Genomic DNA, 20,765 nt, shown 5'->3' with positions numbered 1-20,765 from the left:
CTGGGCTAAGGTGACTCCTCGCGTGACAGAGTCCCCTGTGCTTTCAGGGTGTAGAGCTGCCAGCTCTCAACTCCTTGCAAGGCTGAGCAGCCCCTGTATACTCAGGGTGAAGTAATACTATAGCAATTTTAAAATTTTATTTCATTTCTGTTTTTTTTTTTTTCTGGGACAAGCAGTGTGCTCCATTTAGTTGTGCTAACTGCTCCTTTCTGTTCCCCAGCTGATCAGCCAATTCCTGTAACAATCGCACCAGCTAACGGTGGATGTCGTTACGGCAAAGATCTCGTGCTGGGGAATAGCATCAACTAACTAAAGCCCAGGTCTTGCTGCCCCTCTGGATTATTTTGCTGTCTCCTTTAAAAACAGATAGTGACACTGACTTCAAATACCCTAAAGCTCACTGGTGCACAAAAGCACAAAACTTCAACTTCTTCAATGAAAAAGGACTCAGTAGGCTTGGGAAGGATACTATGTGAAGATACTACACTTGGCAACTCAAACTCTTACAATATCATGCCTAAAGATTCCTCTTACTCCCTATATAAAAGCTTTTTGTTAACAGGATTTATCTGCTGTAAGCTCCTCTGACATGTTAGCCTTCTCCACTATCTTTAGATGACCCCTTCAAATTATTTATAACTATACATTGAGAAGTTTTCCTTTTTCAAATTCCTCTACAAGGAATTGTGCAAAACTGTCACTTATTTCCGATAACATTTTAATGCTTTTTTTTTTTGAGCCCCCCCCCGCTTTTTGGGACATCCATTTACTCTTCATAGGATCTGTTCTTCAGGTCTTCCTTCTCCTGGAAGTCAGAACTGTAACTTGCACACAAATTTAACCAAGTGCTAATGCTCTAACAAATATAGGGTTCAAGCTCAAAGTTATGGGAACTCCAGGCTAATAGTTTTTTTGCTAAGTAAAGAATACTCCGACAGCACAATTACAATATATTTTTGTACACTGACAAAACTATTATAAATAAAATAATCTATCAGGTTAAGTGAAAATTAACAGGAGTTCGCAACTGTTTATAATGCATGGGTAGAATGCAAGTAGTGGGAACAGGGGAAGAGCAAACAAGGCCTTTTTCTGTATCAGATCTTCCCAAATATCTTACCTCACACTTCTTTTTAAACAGAGAAACCAGAAGATGCCTTCTGTACCACTAAGCCACCGTGTTCAACAACTATTTCCATACAGTCTAAACAAAAACGGTTGAACTAGCTCAAGCCCGACTTGCAGAATGAAACCGATTGCTTTTTATTAAGTTTACACAATGGAAGTAGGAACATTTCACCCTTCATATTCCAGACAATTAGGTTTAACTTCCGTATCTTTGTAATCAGATAAGGTAGTTGAACTATACAAAGTTTCCCATAACCAGATAAGCAATCTTCTGAAGCCAACCTAACTTTTAAAAAGTGACTTGTCAAGCTTTGCACATAATTATGTAACAGTTTAAATGTTTACTTCAGTGTGAATACCGACAAAAGAGAGATGGTATAAAAATACACCGTAAGACAGATACTTCTACATGAGGGACAGGTCCATTAGTGACAGACACTTATTTTAGAGTAAAAGCATTTCAAAACACAGCTAACAAAAAATTAACTTTCGCATTGATAAAGAAAATAATTAGGAATACCTTACTGTCAAGTTTTAGCATAACTCTCCCGAGTCCTCTAATAGGCCGTGGTGCAAGAGCTTCCTGACGCTCCATCACAAACTTTTCCACAAGTTGCCACCAACTACTGCAACGGTTTGCCATGAAGTTCAAAACTCCAAAATGGACCACAAGTTTCTTAAGTGCCCAAACTATAAAAAAAAGAAAGAAAGAAAGAAAGAATGTACTGGAGATTTCAGCATAGTATAACAGCACACTGGTCTGAAAGACCTATTAAAAATATATATATATTTTGCATCAAAATCATTTTCAAATTTTGAAAGTAGTTTTAGTACTAACCTCCTCATTCACTTTACAAACACGGTTACCAACTAGAAATTTAAAATGTACCAGAAGTGTCTGCATATTGCATGACTATACAACTGCCTGACTTCAGCAAGGCTCCTGTGGGTGTTATCACATGCTTGCCCATAATTTGCCACAAGACTACACACAGACACAGAACTTACAAGTATCTCGAACACAAAACAAACTTTTCTGGCCTAACTCTTAAGTGTTAGGTCTTCCATATCCTAAAAGCTATATCTTTCCTTTAAGGACTGACAGCAGATCATGCATGTGACATTTGCATTAGAAAGGTAAGCACACACAATTAAAGTTCAACTACTTATGTAAGTGTCTAAAAAATATATATATATATATTGACACCAGTTTTATCTTAGCTTGGACATGACCATGGAAAGCATCAGAAAAAAAGAGTCTCCTTCTCTGGAGATCTTCAAAACCCGCTTGGACGCAGTCCTGTGCCACGTGCTCTAGGTGACCCTGCATGTGCAGGGGGGTTGGACTAGATGATCTCTAGAGGTCCCTTCCAACTTTAAGCATTCTATGATTCTATGAAAGAGCTCTTAACAACACTAAAACAATATAGTATTACAATTATAGAAATAAAATATCATGTCTATATGAAATATAGCCCAGAGGCTTTTGGATAACACTTAAGGTTAAATTTCCATAATTTCCACTCTTTCCCTTACTATGAATATAGTCAGAACTTGAAGCATTAAAATACGTAAGAAAATAGGATGAATCACAAAACTTTCCTTTGAAGGCTTCCTAATTGTCATGAAAAGTCTGCCATATTCCTTTTTATTTAACAGCGTGTTATATCACTTAAGTTACTTAGATTTATCACTGAAAAAAAAAAACCCACAAACTTAACCCTCCCCCCAAAGCAGTTACTCTTCCAAAACCACTAAAACTACAAGTATAACATCAAAACTCACACTACAAATAAAGATTTGTATTACTGATGATTTTAGGGGGATACTGATGAAAACATACCACATAAGAAAACATAATTATGTGACCCTTTATGCTGATATTCTTTGATTTTTGTGTTTAGCAGTAACAAACCCAAAGGTCTCATATGACTCAGTTCATATAAACAATTGATTTACAAACCTCTAAACCAAACAGCTTCTCATTCCCAGATACTGAAACATATTACTCGAAATGAAAATGAAGTAATTAGCAAGAGAATCATACTTGGATCATTTCTTCCATCAGTTTTTTTTTTTTTTTTAAACAAGAGTTCAGTAAAATTGCCACATGTGGATCAATAGTTACAGACAAGGTTAAAATTCTACTTACATACTAAAATAACATTTTGTGGAAAGATCATTTGTGCAACTGAATGCCTAATTAAGTTCAAGCATGCTTTTAATGAAGCTTTTTTTTTTTTTTTTTTTATTACACAGGAGTATTCTCCAAACTAGCTGCATTACTTCTTGCTACACAGCACCAGCACAACAACCCTCCCATATCCCCACGTTCACATCTATGGATATAGAAAGGGTTCCACACAGCTCAAAAGGTCAACTCTTAATATCCACAGTGCATTTATTGATGTTCAACACAAGCCTGTTATCTCTAAGCCCCTTCTGCAACAGCTCATGTTCTTGTCTGTTGAGCACTCAAAGTTTGCTGAAACTTGGTTTACCTATCTTTGGCACCACCACGTGGTAAATAGGAATTATGCCCTTAAAAAATATAAGAATACTTTAATAATCTAATTATGATTGCCTAACATACAGGAAACAGTCGGAGAGCCAGTATTTAACCTGCAGGTGAAGCTCTGCATGATGGAAAGTGATGACAGCAAATGCATGAACTGATGCTCATCAAAACAGAGCAATTTTTCATTTTGCAAGAAGCAAACATAAATGAAACGGCATTATAACCTTCTGTTATTTAAATAATCTGCTCTGAAATAACTTGGCGTACCATCACTGCAAAGATAATAGCAAGAGCTTTTACAGCTGTCATTATGATAGGTTAAAATAAAAGTAAGAAAACCAAAGAGGAGCTATAAGAAAGATATGAACAGAAGAATAGAGACAATGCAAAAGAAAATCCAAACATCTGCCAGAAGCAGGAAATGATCTGAAGACAAGGCAGAATTTAAAATAAATAAATAAAGCACATAAAAGCTGAGAAGTTCTTCACTTCTGTCCCTTTTCACTTTATGGAAGTACTATTCTCCATCCTCTACATTAAACAATTTTTGAAGAGTATCTCATTCTACTGAAGTGGAAGACAAAAGTATTAATGGTAGTAAGGTATTTTTTTACAATAATCTAAATGCTACTTCATATTAAAGTCATGTCTACCACAAGAAACTCCAAAAAAAATCTTAAATTGAAGAGGGCTGATTTCTCCTTTTTTTTTATCCTTTTATGTTCTAGAAGCATTTTCTATAATATCTCTAGTGTGTTTAGATTTATTAGTCTTAGACTTGAAAAACTGCAAGGAAACCTTTGCTTTATGACACTATTGTCCACTAATGAGCCCTTTCATAATAACATGGCCCCTTCACAAGGGTTTTGTGGAGATTTGGTTGTATTTGTCAGTTTTATGGCAAGAACAAGCACTTAACAGCCCAGTCTCACAACTAAGGCAAGAGGTTATAAATATTCCCCAATTAATTTCTGTTTGGGCTTCATCTTCTCGTGTAGGCACTTGTAAGCATTGGCAGTAGCAGACAATCCACAGAAGCCTTTGGAAAGTCACTTTAGGGTTATATGTGTGCTTTATGATCTAGACATGCCTGGCTCGAATGTAAAACTATTCCCTGTTGTGTGCCAAACCATAGAGTCTACTCCACCCCTCCTGCCTCCCACCCTATGTAGGTATTTCTAAACAGTCATTTCTTGAATAATTTTAACCATTTAAATTCTGTTTCTTATAATTCTAAGACACATTTTCTACCTTCTTGATCATTTTTATGGCTTTCTTATGAACTCTGTCCAGTCTGTCATTATCTCCCATGATGGCCAGTCACCAAAACTGGACAGAGCACTGCAGTAGTAACTGCACTAGTAGGAAACAAAGGAATTATAATCTTCTTTCTCCTCTTAACATACTCAGCTAATTGAATGTCCAATGATAAAATTCCTTGTTAGCCTCTACTATGGTGCCAGAGTCAAAACACACAGCTGTTTCTTTCACAGAGTTTCTCAGAGTTCGTAATAGTGAACCCATAATTATTGCCCTGCATTCTCAATTTCCAAATGCTCAATTAGACAGTTATAATAGCTTGGTAAAAGGGATTATAGCTATATTTGTGTTCAATAAATAAAAAAGCCGAAAATCTGTGTTTTAACTGAAGCTTAAATGAAGTCTAATAAAATAGGCAACTCATTTTCTGTTTACAGCAAGGAAAAAATAAATAAAAGCAGAAGCCTTCAGATTCATTAGTGGCATACGCCTATTTCTTGAGCTCCTATCTTGCCGTCTTTCCTTCTCTCTCTCTGTTCCTCTCCTGCCAAAAGCTACTGAAATAATTGGCAGGCAGTTTTAAAACAAACTCTTCAGATAGCCATCAAAAACATGTCACCATCGCTTTACAGATAAGAGAACAGATTCATGTACATGTGAAGCAACAGAGCCAACCCACTGCAGGTCTGGAATTAGATTCTACCTTCTGATTGTCTGCAAAACTCGGCAAGTCATTTTTAATGGAAATTAAAACACAGCATGCCCTGGACTTGAAAAGTGAGCAACAGCATGGCTTAGCTGTAGATACAGAAGACAAGACACTACAAGGAACAAAAATGAAGTGCTGAAAAGTATTTCCAAAATGTACGGTGTGGCTCTCAAGTATGCCAGGTAACACAGATAATCACAGTCTACAGACAAAGCACTTTTCAAATGACCAAGTAGGCCTGGGCCCACATGAAGCAGGATGCTGCACTTGAACCTAAACCTATTTGAACTTGTAATTAGTCAAGAACGTTATAACCAAGCAGAAAAACTTGTGACAGTAACTTCATTAACTCCACGTCTTTCAAAATGAAAAATCTTGAGAAAGCAAAAAACTCATACAAGCCTACAACAGAAATAAGATTTTAGCTACACTTAGTTTAACTAAGTCTAAGGCTATCCAAAGCAATCATTTAATATACATTCATAGTAACTGTATTACCTGCAAAAGGCACTGGCAATAGTTGCACAATCCACAGATTTAGCCATATCTGCACAATGACAATGGCCCAGACAAGTGTAACAAAGTAAATATCACTCGTCTTCTTTTTTCTAAGAAAAGCTCCAATCTCAGGCCTTGGCCTGCTCCCAGAAGACGATGAAGAGGAGAAAGATGATGAAGTAGGTGCAGGTTGATCACCTTCTGTTGTTTCTAAAATAAACAAACAAACAAAAAAAACAAATGGCAGTGGAATAGGTGGGAGTTATCATACAGAACAGAATATACTTTTTAGTGGTGTTTAATTTACATTCATGGTAGTGTCTCTAAAAAGACAGGGTAGCTTTGCCAGTAACCTGAATTTTGAAACAACTAGAACAGGCCTGTGCAAGCTCTCCTACATCACACAATGCCATGGCAGGCAGCTCTGACAGTGGAAGGAGGAAGAGGAAAGAAGAGATGCTGCATTCTTAGAGGCCTCCTCCCACTGTCAGAATTAGAGGAACTGAATATACTTTTTCAAACAATCGTAACTCAAAGCCAGAGTAGATCTCATTTTCAAAAGCAGTGTGAAGTGTTAAAGTAGATCTTTGATTTCTCTTCAATTTAAGGTCTCAAACATGCTCAAAGCTCATTTAAAGAAAAAAAAAAAAAGAGATAGTTTGAAGAGGATGCTTCCATTTCATTAATTTTTTAGTATACTCCTTCTGTTCCTGAACACTTACACTGCAAATACAGCATTCACACTGTGATCTTAAATTGCTTGCCAGATTAACTTAATTCAGTAGGTTAATGGCTGACCTAAGTTGTTGTTCTCTCATTTATAGCTTAGAAAACATTAATTTTAATTCAAAAATGAGAATGTACAGGTTAAAAAATGAAGGCATTAAGGTGGTTTCCAGCAAAAAAAAAAAAAAACCCTAACTATGTCCAGTATAAATTTCTTGTCTGGAGAACCTGACTACTTTCTTTTTTTTAAAAAAAAAAAAAAGAAAAAAAAAAGTTTGCAAGTCTACCTAGTATCAGCTTCTTATGGATGAGCTTTGTATATCATTGCACCAGTAACTCATTCAACTCATTCATGCAAGTGAGGAAGATGGACTACCAGAATCCCAGAATCTTGATTTACCGTAGCTCCAGGTCCTGCTGGACACTAGTGTTGGCAATACAGCACTGCAGAGCGGAAACAGCCCAGGAGGCTGTTTCAAAACACAACAGCCCAGGAGGCTCGTGGAGTGTGTGGAAGGTAACTTAGTCCTGGAGCTGGGAAGTGAGCCCAGCAGGGGAGGAGCCCTGCTGGAACTGAGCTTTGCCAACAGGACTCTACCTCATCAGGCAGCCCACTTGCATCTTGTTAGTGCCGACCAATCAAGGGAAGTGCAGGGAAAATAAAAACAATAAAGAGGGAAAATTGCCCTCACTACCAAAAACAAGCAAGCAAAACAAAAACAAAAAACAAACAAAAAAAACACAAGACAACACAGCCACAAACTTCTAGTCAGGCCTCCTGTATGAAAGAGAACTTCCATATGATTGCTCTCTTACTATTTTTAAAAGCATATATACCAAGTACCTTGGATAAGTGCAACACATTATTCTGGAAAAAGATGAAGAGGAGAGGGACTATTTTGAAATATGTTCTTAATTCCCTCTTATTCATGCCTTTAGAACAAAGTCAAATGTTTTCTTACAGAGTATTCAGTCACCTGAGGGTTGTGAGGAAGGTTTTTTTGATTCATCTTCTGTAATTGATATTGCCATGGCAATTGTTGAAGCAGCAATGGAAATCATCTGACCGGGAAGTTCTGCCCCTGCAAAACATACTCGTGTATATAAAGAAAGAACAGCGCAAGTCTTATAATACACATTTGTTGCTTCATATATTCACTGTCAATACAATATTTATGGATATATATTGTTAGTTTTTAAATAAGCCTTCCTACACAGTCAACATGTTTGAATGGCCATGAATGCTGCTAGTTTTAACATTACAATGTCAGCACATAAAGACAGTGACTCAGCTTTTCCTTGCTAGTGAAATGTAGCTGACATTTCACCCGCAGTTTGGTTAATCCAAAATCTCTATACCAGGTGATCAGTTTTACTAACCAAGACTGTAATAACTTTCAGAAACACCAAAGCAGTATGATAGGAAGAAAGCTCCCCAAAAATCATAATTAAAGTAGTAATAGAAAGGAATTCGTGGTTGCTGTTTTTATACAAAACCCATCCGCAACAAAAGAAAGCTAGTTTTAGCAAAGCCCAAGCACTTAAAGTTAAGAAACTTGCATCCTAACCACAAATAATTGTAGAAGGAATTTACTGAGTGGATGAAGCAGACTAAGTTATCACATACTCAATATTTTAGGAGCTATTAAATCCATACTGCTTATTTCTTTCAAAATTAGATTGCAATTCCAAACTCCCAGATGTTCTTCACGCTTGAAAATTTGTATAAGTTTCTCTATGCATAAATATATAATCAAAAGATATAATCAAAACATATTTTAAACTTTGTAGTTGAGAGAGTCACTATTCTATGGCAACCAAACAGTTTATTCCAAAGATTTTTCTATAAAGAACCAAAGATTCATTTCAGCATGCAAAATCCACTTCGGAATAAACAGCCTAAAACTCCATACAGAAAATTCTTGCAAACTATATGGTATTACATTACAATAATACAGTTCAGATGACCTCTCTTCACTTTTGCCTCCTATAATAAAATATACCTCATTTCTTACCAGAAGACTCCTTTCCACTCTGCTGTTCATGCAATGTGCCTACAGTCATCAGAATGACTATAACCAGAAACACAGGAATTTTCCAGGAACCAGCCACAGAAGCTGAAAAAGAAAATTCTTTCAATAAAAAAATGCCACTAGAAGCATATAGCAAAACTAAGAAAGGCACTACCTCAGCCAAGAAGTAGGCAAAAACTAAGTTTCCTAAAGCAAACAAAGGAAAAGAGGAGGTGAAAAAACAGAAGGTGAACTACTACCTCTGTAAATAAACATTGTTACATCTTCAGTGACTTTAATCTATGCTGGCATGCCTTAGAGTTTTTAAAACATGCAAAATTATATTAGGTTCTACATAAAATAAAAACATTTTAGAAAATCAGAAGCATGTAAAGCTCTCAAAAAAATCAGATTTAAATTAAATCTCTACAGAGTTCCATCAAGCATGGCCTTGTTTATTTGGGGCTTTTCGGCTAGTACTTCAAGCCAGTGTAAAACTGAAAATGTGAGCAAAGGCAAAGCCACTACGTGCAGCCTAAAGCTTCAGAGAAGTGCCCACGTGTGCTTAGAACAACCCTTGCAACCTACTGCTAAAGCAAAAATAAATCACTGAATAAGCTCAGAAATTTTACACTGTATCTGACTTATTTGCATCACCATGGGAAATTCAATGGAACTTCGATTACGATAATCTAATGTTTATATTAAATGCAAGAAACTTGATACTAGAAAGTTAGTGAAACCGTATATTTGTACAGAGAGATCATAAAGACTAACAGTAAACTTACGTGGTACTGTTGGTATCATCATATTGACATGCTTGTTGATTTCTTTTTTTCCTCCTATTACTTCTATTAAATGCACTTTAATGCACAGCTTTAGCCTAGTTAGTTGACAGGTTTTCAAAAAAGTTCGAAGTATTTAGAAGAAAGCCTAAAACCATTCCCATGTGAGCCCTGTCCTTCCCCTCCAACTAGCTGGCGAGAGATCTTCTACTGCAAGTGCAAAATAAAAAGAAGCCACAGAAAGTGCAAAGCAGGTGACAGAAGTGCAAGGCAGATGCTGCTGCTCAGCTCCTTGCTGCCCTTCCCAATCCATACTCCAACACTTGCATCTTACCAGCTTTCCACCAACAACATTTATTGCTGCATAATGAAGAAGAAATCCCTGCTGGCCACATGCAGCCCAAGTTACTGAGCAGAAAAAGAGCTTGCCCCTCAGCTGAGACCGCTAAAATAATTTAGAAAAGGAGCCAGTACGTGGCTTTGCTTGCAGGATGACAGAATCACAGTAGACAAGAGCATTGCTGCTCATGAACACTAGCAATGTTACTCACCTAAGTGAAAGAGCAGCATAATCCACACAGGTACCGAGATGGCTTTCAAGTAACGCTCTGTGCTTAGATTCCACTTGAAGGAAATCATCAGCAGGTAACCAACGACCAAGGTCCAGATCTTTAAGAAAAAGATATCTGATGGTAAGTACATATTCACATAGGTGTAACTCTGTACATATCTATGTTAATACACATATGCATACACACACCTCCCCCATTCTCTGCTAGAGAGAAGTAAAGTCAGGTTGCAGTTCAGGTTCTGAGTGACTTTTTACATGTGGTTTTACCATATATCTAAGTGGAAACACTCACATAAAAAGACTATTGCTTGCTGTGTCAGCAAATCAGAGACTGATGTGGTCATCTTGTCTTGATGCTTATAACTGCCTCCCTCATTTCTACTCATTAGACAGCTTACAACAGAGGCATCCAAGTAGGAAGCTTTAGATAACAAATTTGAGCCTGACAATGAAAAGCCACTGCTAAGCAAAGATGTGAAACAAGAGACAAGAAAACCTGTTTAAAAAAAAAAAATCAGCATTACACTCAGAAATATTTGATGTTTCAAGCCCAAATTCATGAAATACTCCCTGTCCTAGCCAGGACACCTATTGTTCATCCACAAATCCCCATGAATTGTAAACAGAATTTTTATTAACAGCTTTTGCTGACTCAGACTTCAGTGCAAAGAAAGGAGAATGTGCTGAGACAAAAAGACCGGGCTAACCATAGAGACAGATCATTCCCCTCTGTTTCTGTGCTCTCACTCACACCAAGGAGGCTCAACCTCTGTGAAAAGCAGTTTGTATCACCTACCTGGTCTGCAGGAAACAGTTAATTGTACTGAATTCAACAGATAAGCACAAACTGACCCAGCTAACTTTTGAGGGACCAGGATTTTACCCCATATCATTCAATTAAAAATCCCCTAGGAAGCGGGAACAAACCTACTCCCTTTTCATACTCATCTTTTCCATCAAAGGTGATCGATACAACTTCTGTTATCCTTCCCTAATTACATATGAACCCAACAGTGCAAAGCTTACAAACAACAACAACAACAAAACTCAAGGCAAGTATCTGAAACCAAAGTCTTGAATGTTATGTTCAAATTCAAACACTAAATTTTGATTCCAAGCACTGGGCAGCACTCATTTAACAGCGCAGGCACAGCTACACTCACAATACACGTTTCAGCACAAATGCAAATAAAAGATAATTCAACAGCAAGAAAGGTACTAAGCTGTTCCCTATCATCTTTGTATGAGGCATATTCCTGCATCAAGCGTATTTTCTCTTCAGCCTTTAAGATTCATGATAAATTACAAATAACAAGCTCTGTTAATAGGTCAGAGTTCAGCTTCCTGATTAAAAAAAAAGGCCAAGGGTAAGAGGTTAATAGCGCGGAAATCTGGATTAAAAGCCAAGGTAAACTACGCTCCACTGTTTTTATCAGTTGAACTAAAACTAAGTCATAGCATTGCAGTGCTGAAGTATTCAGTAATTACTCCTGATGCAAGTTACAACAATTTCACAGTTCTCTCTAAAAGCTTAGCAAAGGTCAGGCAGTAAAAGCATTTCTTACTTCAATTGATTGGAGAGAGAAGTAGGTTATTTCAAAAGAGATGAGTCATCCACATTGTTTCAGAAACCAAACCAAAACAACACTCAAGTCTTTTACACAAGGCACACCTTCAATCACTTGGTGCAAAAGGTTTGATTTCAATGACACTAAGGATTAATCAATCTATTACCAGTTAACGTTATGGTCAAGCACTTGTGAGGTGTGAGGACCACTTCCCTACACCGCAAGAAATCCCCTCCAAGAGAAGCAAGATGGGCTACTTTAGCTCAGGTAGCTTCCTACCAAACAAGTTGGAGCTGCAACAGCTGGCAAAACAAAATACTTTGACTGACAGGGACTTGAATTTTATCCCATACTAACTTGCTCCATTTTAAACATGTCCTATATAACATTTCTCACTATTTTGCTGAATGGTTTCCAAAGCGCTTAGATAAAAGAGAGTGCGCCCACACTCCAGCAGTTGTAACCCACAAGTCAGCTGCAGATGCCAAATACGCACAATTTACTCTAAGACTTTGAAACACCTTTTCTATCTCATGTAAATTTGACTGGCATGCACTATCCGATACACATCAGAATATTAGGTGCCTTGCTGGAGGGCTTAATTCTTCTTCCTTCCCTCGCTTAGCTTCATTGACCAAATGGCAAAGACCTCATTTCTCTTAACTGCCTTGCACCTCTGTACCCCAACAGCAATTTGAAAAAGACGTTTTTCTCTAGGCATAAAAGTAGTAACACAAAAAACACCTTTTTCCCCCCTGAAAAGAAAAAAAACAGCTTTAACACTGCAGTGCAACTCCTTGGATTCCAGCATCCACTTCTGGGCTACCATAATAATTTAAAAGACCCGAGTTGGAGATGTTTATGCAAGTCCAAAACACTTCCATTCCCTTTAAATTGCCTCTTGCCAACTGAAGGCAGAAACAACACCATAAATAGCTGCCACTTATGTTAAATTCAGGCATCTGCCTCGGTGTTTGAATATGCTATTAAATTTTGGAATATCACCTTAATTACTAGTTCTATGTGCTGGAAAGTCTAGATTTATCAGCAAAACCTTTTCTGGTGTTCCTGAAAGCCCATTTTCTGTTCCACTCAAGATTAGGCACATTTGAAAGTCTGAGAAACACTTCAAGCTTTGGCATCACATTTCAATGAGAAGGAATTTTTCTCTCACTATTCAACTCCTGACAGCACTTACATTGATTTATATTAAAAAGTAAAACTCTTCCAATTACACTGTTCACCTACTTCCTTCTTTTCCTAAAAAGACTACTTTTTATTTTTTTCCTCCCCCCTCCAAGCTGCTTCTCTTTTTGGACTCTGGATCCAATTTGAAAGGTTTTATATTTACCAGTTTGCTTAAGGCTACGACAAAAATCACACCACACAAGAAGCACTAAGCATCTCGCCACTTCTCTAACATTTTTAAATAAAGTTTTTGCTCACAAATGGAGATTGAAAGTTTTTTTTTTTTCCTCTCTCGCTTAAATCAGGAAACCTTTCAAAAGCAAACTTCCCATAACACTGCTCCCAGGTGGCCTTACACTCTGACACACAAGCTTAATGACTGAGTATCCTGTGATTCCCTCCCTGTTGTTTTCATCAAGCGGCTCTAGATGACAGAAAACCATAAAGAGAGGCCAAATAGATCTGGGAAAAATAAAGACGTTTCTGTTGCAGAAACTTATTTCTTCCAATAATATCACTATTTAAAAAAATGAAAAAAAAAAACTTTTGCCAAACAATATGGATGAAAAGAGGACAACAGTTAATGTGCATCAAAAAAAAATCAGTCTACAGATCATAAGCATCAAGAGGTGTCCACCTTCAGGCAGGTTGTCTCAAGTACAGAAATATCTAGGCTCCATAAAGATCTCTATAAAAAGGAATTTGTGTTATTTTAGTATTATACAGGCCCAGGCAGTCACCCACACATACAGCAGTCTTCTCATCCACACTCACTCCACATTTGTTTCACAGACTTTTGAAAAGGTGCTGCCCTGTGCCAAGTTGACTGAAGAGGGTAGATTGTCATTTTTACCTCTTCCTCCTCAGTGCCAACCCAGGCTGACAAAAGAATGAACCTACCACAAAACCTGAGCAGAACAGCTCAGCGCTTGGCTTAAAAACTGAAGCCACATGAGATATTAAGTATGTGCCTAAAAACCACACTGCATTTGCCATACGAACATTACAGGGCTTTCTTCGCCTGTCTTGCTCATTTGAAAATGGTTTTCTCATGAGGAAAAGTTAAAAGAAAGCAATTGCAGAATCATGAAAATGCCGATTTGACTCACTTTCAGGACCAAAACTAATTCCATGTGGCTTTACTGCATATTCCACAGGACATGGCAGGCAGCCTTTCACAGCACGGCGGTTCAGCAGAACGAAGACTTGGCAACTACCCCTCATTTAATACGGAAACGGTCTTTGCTGTGCAGGTGCAAAAAACACAAACCACCCAGCCCCACAGATAATGCTATGCCCCACCTCAGAGCAACCTCAAACAATCCCTCTTACCCTGCACTAAAAAGAACATTATTTACTGAAGGAAGAAAATGATATCTGAACTTTTTTCTTAGCTGAGCACAAAAAGCGTGAGTACATGGGACTAACTTGCCTAGTGATTGACAAAGGAGTAAAAGAGTCAATCCGTTTGGTTCCTTTAAGAACTTCTGATTAAGATATATATATAAAATACATATTTATCATAAATATATACATATATTTATACGTTCTAGGTTTACCTAAAACTACTAAGATAAATCAAATGGAAGCCTGGCATCCAGACTGGTGCTCAATTCCAAATGATGAATTTGTGGTTATAATCCTGGCATACAAGAGTGACTTACCAAAGCAAACACTGTTACATTGATTAAAAACATTTTCAATGAGTACTACAACGTTCCCTATGCTGCAAATTTAAGCTAACCCACTAGATAAGTTATCCTGGTATCTGCAGGAATGGTTTTTGAAAGGGCTTCTCATATAGCTCACTTGTGCCGTCTTAATAAAGAACTTATTTGTGAGAATGTCCACTAAAAAAAGTTCAGAGATCAAGTTTTTCGAAATTCACTTGTGTGAAGAAGTTTTTCAAAGAGCATCAACCTGCTACAACCTCCCCTGAGGGCAGGTTATCACTCTTATGACAAGCTTCATGATACCACTTTCACAAGAGCTGGCTCCTTTATAGAGGCAGCTTCATCTTTACATTTTGCTATATAGAGCATAGTTAAAATTTTCCTGGACAGTTCCATGCTGATCATTCCTTTCAGAGGCGGTAGTAAAAATACAATCCCCTTCCTGTCTTTAAAGAGGCCCCACCAAAGGTCCTCTCCACTGGGTTTGTGACAACAAAACAGAGACTGTTGTTCTGAAAAGCCATGTTTAGAGACAGTGTTTGCGGTGTACAAGCCATGGTACCCATACCAAAAGCATTATTATAAGCAGCAGAAAGAGCATTCATAAGCACCCTTTAAATGTCCTTAAGTGTCCATGACCACTTGGTCAAAGAAAAAAGAAGGGAATTCTGGCACAAGCCATATGAAAAAGCAGAAAAAAAAGATGGGGCTGCATCCTGAGCAAGGACAAAAGACAGTAATGGGGCATTTCTTCATTTTATACTGGACAGGTTTTAGAAATTTGTGTGACTGCTCTGAAGAGCAGAGTGAGGAGAAATCAAGCTACATGAAATGCTAGAAAAAGATAAGATATATGCAGCTCAAAATCAGCACCGCATTTTTCTCCTTTATAGCTATTTTAACATTACAGTCAAACTTAAAATCCTTTCCTTTGCTAGGACTTTTGCCCCAGTACACGGATTTGACAGAGCCTACATGCTTCTCATGCCTCAAAAGGTAAAAAGTTCAATGGTGCTATGGCAGCCAAGCCTCCTTGGATACCTGCGACCCAAAACACACTTGTGGAGAAGCTGCTTTGCAGAGGTTACTTTAGGGACTCCTGAAATCTAAGGCCAGGACAAGCAATTTTCTCCAGTGAAGGTCTTTGATAGCCTCTGACAAGACCACTTAGCAGTGGACCAAGTCACCTAATGCTTTGATCCAATGTTATGCTCATGGCAGATGGCATCCCCAAATTCCTCCAGCGATCTAGTGAGGAAAGTATAGATTAGGGCCTCTAATTGCTTGCAAACCACTAGAACAGAACAAGTTGCGACTAGCGGAGTCGCAGAGAGGGCCTGGCACGCTGTTTCGCAGAACCCCATCGTTCCACATTCTGACCTTGATTAACAAGGTCTCACAACCTCTTACCAGGGAAGAAAGGTTCTGACAGCTTTGTATCCCAGGTCATAGCAGAGAACACTGTCAGTTATGGTGGTATCACATTTAATTTACTGAGAAGATGAACTTCAGACAACTTAAGACAGCTGCACAATTCATTTCATCTGCTAGGATCTACATTCATTATTCTCTAAATAAATCTAAACACATGATGCCTCCTGACAAAAGAATTGTACCCAATAGCTGCCATCTCCTGTATATTACTCTAACTGTAAAGTGTCAGGCTGAAGTAGTTTGAAAAGTTGCTGCAACGCAGAAGAATTTCCATTATGTTAAGTATGGTAGATAGAAACGTACTTCAAACAAGCCTAGGAATCCGAAGATTAATCTTCAGAAGGTATGCAAGAACCACATTAAAGTTGTTATAGAATATAAATGTGTAAAAGTATTTCCAGTTTCCTATTGGACAAACATCCCTCTTTTCAGAAAAACACATGCTCTTCAAATGTAGGATTATGCAGTTCTCTCTCAAATGAGCAGGTCACCAAGGTACCAAGGACCTATTTCAAATTCCAGCGTGACTTAAAAAACACAGACAGGACTGTAGCCATGCTTGAATCCTCCTCATCAGCACTAGGAACAGCTTCCCCAGATCTGGGGACAATGCTACCAGAAAGCTCTAGTGTGCTGGTGCAAAGATGCTGTTTCCTAAATCAGCATCACTGCAGTCACTGCATTTATAGAACATTTTGTTCGCACTTGCATTGGAAGCAAAATTAAAAACTGTCCCGGTATCATAGCATCAGTAGATATCACACATGCTTTCAGAGAACACCAAATTAGTACCAAAAAATTTATTGACAACAGTAATGGTTCTTAGTCAAACTCTACAAGCCATCTCTTCCCTTCTTAGGGCAGCAAAGGTTAGCAGAAAGGGAAAAGATAAATGCATGTCACCTTGCAAGCACTCTGCAAGCAACAGGCGTATCCAGGCACACAGTTACAAAGACCAAACAAGCACCCAGTAAAAATAAATGTCTTTTAAACCTTTGCAACGAAGACAGAATTGTGGGTGGTTGGGGCACTGACATCCATAGTTCACCGGATGAAAATTACTGCTCTGTGCTAGGAGGATGCTGCCCTCACACTTGTCACAAGGCACTGCGCTGCAGGACACATTTGCTTGTCTCTGTGTCTTTAATGAATGAGTTACGTGTCACAATCTTGGCAAGAATGTACTATTTCATGTATATAACAGGTACTTACTTATTGTGTTTATGTAAATCAATTTATTCTAGATGAAGATATTTCAAAACACAAATCCAGATTGCCTTAATGGTCTACTATAAGAAACAGTGCAAGAAATTAAGCTATTGTAACTTTTGCTTATCATGTTAAAGCACTTGTGTGCTAAAGTAGTTCTTATTTTTCTGCAAGATACATCCAGAAGGAACCATGGAAGATTCAGATGCCAGGAAAAGGACAATAAAATGGAGCAAACAGATTTATAATATCCAAAATTCCTGTGCAGAGGATAGCAAGCAAACTGTACACATGCCCAGTCCCTGCAATATTACGTGGAAATTAAATGGCTTAAAAACGCTTAATCAAAGTTAAAGCAGATACTATTAACTAATCCAGCTCAAAGCTTCTCAGCAGGGTAGGTAAAATTAAGTTATCCTGCTCAAGATAAGCAGTCTGAAACCAGCTCTAAACTAATACAAATGAAGGAACAGCAAGGTTCAAAAAACCCTGGAACAGGGAAACAGTGCAAGGTTTATAGATACTGCCAGGCTGAGGGAAGTTATTTACAAGGAGAACTCCACAGAGGTTCTTCCCCAGCAGATGATTTAGGCAGCCTGATAGAAGCTTCTTAAGAAAACCTGTTGCAGTAAAGTCCACGGTTTGTTATTTTGACATAAACTTCCCCCCTCCACACCCCTTCAAGAATCTTGAGTCAGAGATATTTGGGAATTTTGTATCTTGTCCCAAGTTAAAATCTTACAGAAGTTCAACAGACACCAAGTGCCTGTAAGAAATACTAAAAGGAGGAGTATCAGAGTCCTGCTAAACAAAACCGCACCAAAAATGCATAAAAATCAGGTAGCATATTATAAGATTTATGAAGTTACATGAGCGCAATTTCCTTTAATACCTGTACAGCTACGAGGTACAAGTAAAACTGAACTAGCAAGGTCTGAACAAAGGCGTTAGTCAAGTCAGTTTTTGAAGCAACATAGTTGATGTGGCAAAAACTTAACAGGCCAACCCAAAGGCAAGTCTTAAACTTATCAGGCAAATTGCAGGGCAATAAATCAAAACTTACAATGAGTAATAAATCATGCTTTTGTTCTTTCATCACTTAGCTGGAGGTAAAAGCTTGCACCATGCCTCTTGATTTAAGTAACAATAATAAAAGTGACCATCTCTGTCATTCACTCTCAGACTATACTTCTGGGGACAAAACAGAGCAGAAAAACATCTTCCCTGCCATTCCCTAGTGTATGTCATTACTTAAGAGTAGAAAGCTAAGAAAATTTCTTCCTCCCCTTCCCTTTGACCTTCAAGAATTTCTGCAGAAAATCTCTCTAGTCTGTCCTAGACATACTAAAAACATCAGTGATCGAAACATTTGGGAGAACTACCGCCTTTTCATTCCTAGCTTTTGAGAGATCAGCATACCTTGGCTACACTGCAGGAATAAAACTCAGATTCAAAGAGCATGAGTAACTTCAGAATGAGAAGCCTGGATAAGCTCGCAAGGGTATGTCTTTCCTTGACAGTTTGTTGCCAGCCTCTGCCAACACAGTATTTTTAAAGCACCTCTGCACTTCAAGCCACACTTACATCCCTATTAACACAAGTGCCTATGCTATTTTCCAGTCAAGTGGGTTTTCTGAGCTAGAAGAATCTTGCTTAAAAAGTTGGCTAAAAGAAAAAAAAAAGGAAAGTCTTTGACATTAAGGAATCTGGGCAAGACAACTGTACTTTTTTTTTTTTTTTAAAGTACAACTTCACTCAACTTCTGTTGAAGTTCAGCAGTACTGCTCTCATTTCCAACTCAACCTTTGAAAGTAATCCCATGAAAAAAAAAGTGCCCTATTGAGTTCCATTGCGGGGTTTAAACTAGCCAAACCTACCATATAAATTTAACCTCTCAAAATCTTTATTAAGGTAAGCAATACACACGCAGGCAGTTCGATTTTTAAGTGTGGGGAAACCGGGTTTGCAACACAGCGAGCCCCGGGGCGCCCCTGCCTGCCCAAGCCCCCGCTCGAGCCACCCGCAGGGGCAGCCGGAGCGCGGCCAGGACGGCGCAGACGGGGGGAAACCCTCGCCGCCTCCCGCCGCGGCCCCACGGCCGCCTTCCCCGCCCGTCTGCACGGCCGGGAGCCCGCGGGGCTCCCGCATCCCCGCCGCGCAACAAGCGACATGGCGCCCGCAACGGTCCCAACGGCCCCAACGGCCGCGCGGGGCGGGCGCGCGCTCACTCACCCACTGGCTGCTGAAGTAGTCGAGCCCCTGGCAGATGATGCAGCCGGCGTGCGCCAGCAGCACCTGCACGCCCAGGGAGCTGCCCACGCTGTAGAGCCCGTAGAGGAGCGGCCCGCCGGCGCCCAGCAGCAGCAGCAGCCGCCGCCGCCGCAGCACCTGCTCGCCCAGCGCCTCCACGCCGTAGTTGGCGAAGCAGATGGGCAGCAGCAGGGCGGCCAGCAGCACGGGCGTGCGGGAGCGCTGCAGGCGGCCGAGCCAGCGGCGGCCGAGCGCCGTGAGCGAGCTCTTGAAGGGGTGCAGGAAGGTGCCGCAGAGCACGGCCCAGAGCAGCGGCCGCAGGAAGGCCTCCAGGATGAAGTAGACGAGCACGGCGGCGCCGCAGCAGAGCCCGGCGAAGAGCAGCGCGCCCGTGTTGTAGAAGGCCTGCTTGATGGGCTTCTCCAGCCGCGGCAGCGACACCCCCGCCGCGCCGCCCAGCGCCAGCCGCCGCGCCGCCGCCGCGCTCTCCTCCGCCGCGCCGCCCGGCCGCGCCCGCTGCCTCTGCGCCGGCGGGCTCGGAGGCGCTGGAGCCGGGGCGGCGGCGGGCTCCGCGCTGTCGGCCATAGCGGCGGGCGCAGCCGCTGCCACCAGCAGCAGCAGCGCCCAGGGCGCCGAGAGGCGGCGGCGCTGCCGGGGCGGGAGCGCGGCCGCCCCGCGCGGGGGGTGCTGGGGGATGTGGTTCCGCCTCGCCGGCGCCCCCCGCGAGGCCACGCCCCGACGCCGAGGCCACGCCCCCGACGCCGAGGCCACGCCCCGTTCCTTGCACGGACACGCCCCTCCGCCCGCCTCGGCCGCGCCCCGCCGCCCGGAGGCCGCTTCGGTCCCGGAGGCCGAATGCCGGGTGAGGCGAGCGGAGGAGCCTGGTCTCGGCCGAGCTCGCTAAAAGAATTTATTTATTTACTTATTTATTTATTTACTTACTTTTGTCCACATGAGTCCAAATTAAGCGTTATTTGCAGAACAGTAGAAACAAAAGTATAGAAAACAAAGCCCCGCTCTTGGGAACGCTGGCTCTTGAGAGGCTGCAACTGGTGCCTGATCCAATGAGTGAATCAGGATGAGATGGCGAGCGCTACCGACGGCGCCAGGCTCATCTGCAGAGCAGAGTGCCTCACTTTACTCCAGAAACAACCGCCTCTGAGGCTCCAGTTAAACTACATTGTTACCGGCTGTGGAGCACTTGGGTGATCCACATTCAAGCGGAGAAGTCCGTGA

At 40.4% G+C, this 20,765-nt stretch overlaps 1 protein-coding gene across 3 annotated transcripts in view; it reads right to left on the bottom strand.

The window, feature by feature from the left end:
• TMEM245 (transmembrane protein 245) overlaps window positions 1–20,114 on the bottom strand; it is a 60,184-nt gene extending 40,070 nt beyond the window's left edge. For all 3 annotated transcript variants that reach the window (XM_088525994.1, XM_088526001.1, XM_088526005.1), the window contains exons 1-6: window positions 19,512–20,114; window positions 10,188–10,305; window positions 8,855–8,956; window positions 7,817–7,921; window positions 6,114–6,323; window positions 1,649–1,818 (exon numbers count right to left, since the gene is read on the bottom strand). In XM_088525994.1, the coding sequence (XP_088382120.1) occupies window positions 1,649–1,818; window positions 6,114–6,323; window positions 7,817–7,921; window positions 8,855–8,956; window positions 10,188–10,305; window positions 19,512–20,114 (1,308 nt within the window). The remainder of the gene's footprint in view (window positions 1–1,648; window positions 1,819–6,113; window positions 6,324–7,816; window positions 7,922–8,854; window positions 8,957–10,187; window positions 10,306–19,511) is intronic.
• Window positions 20,115–20,765: the final 651 nt, after the last annotated feature.

This window comes from Tinamus guttatus, unplaced genomic scaffold (assembly GCF_059628265.1).
Source record: "Tinamus guttatus ecotype Peru unplaced genomic scaffold, ASM5962826v1 Tinamus_guttatus_pri_ptg000025l, whole genome shotgun sequence".
Lineage (NCBI taxonomy): Eukaryota > Metazoa > Chordata > Aves > Tinamiformes > Tinamidae > Tinamus > Tinamus guttatus.
This window is presented reverse-complemented; position numbering and strand designations above follow the sequence as displayed.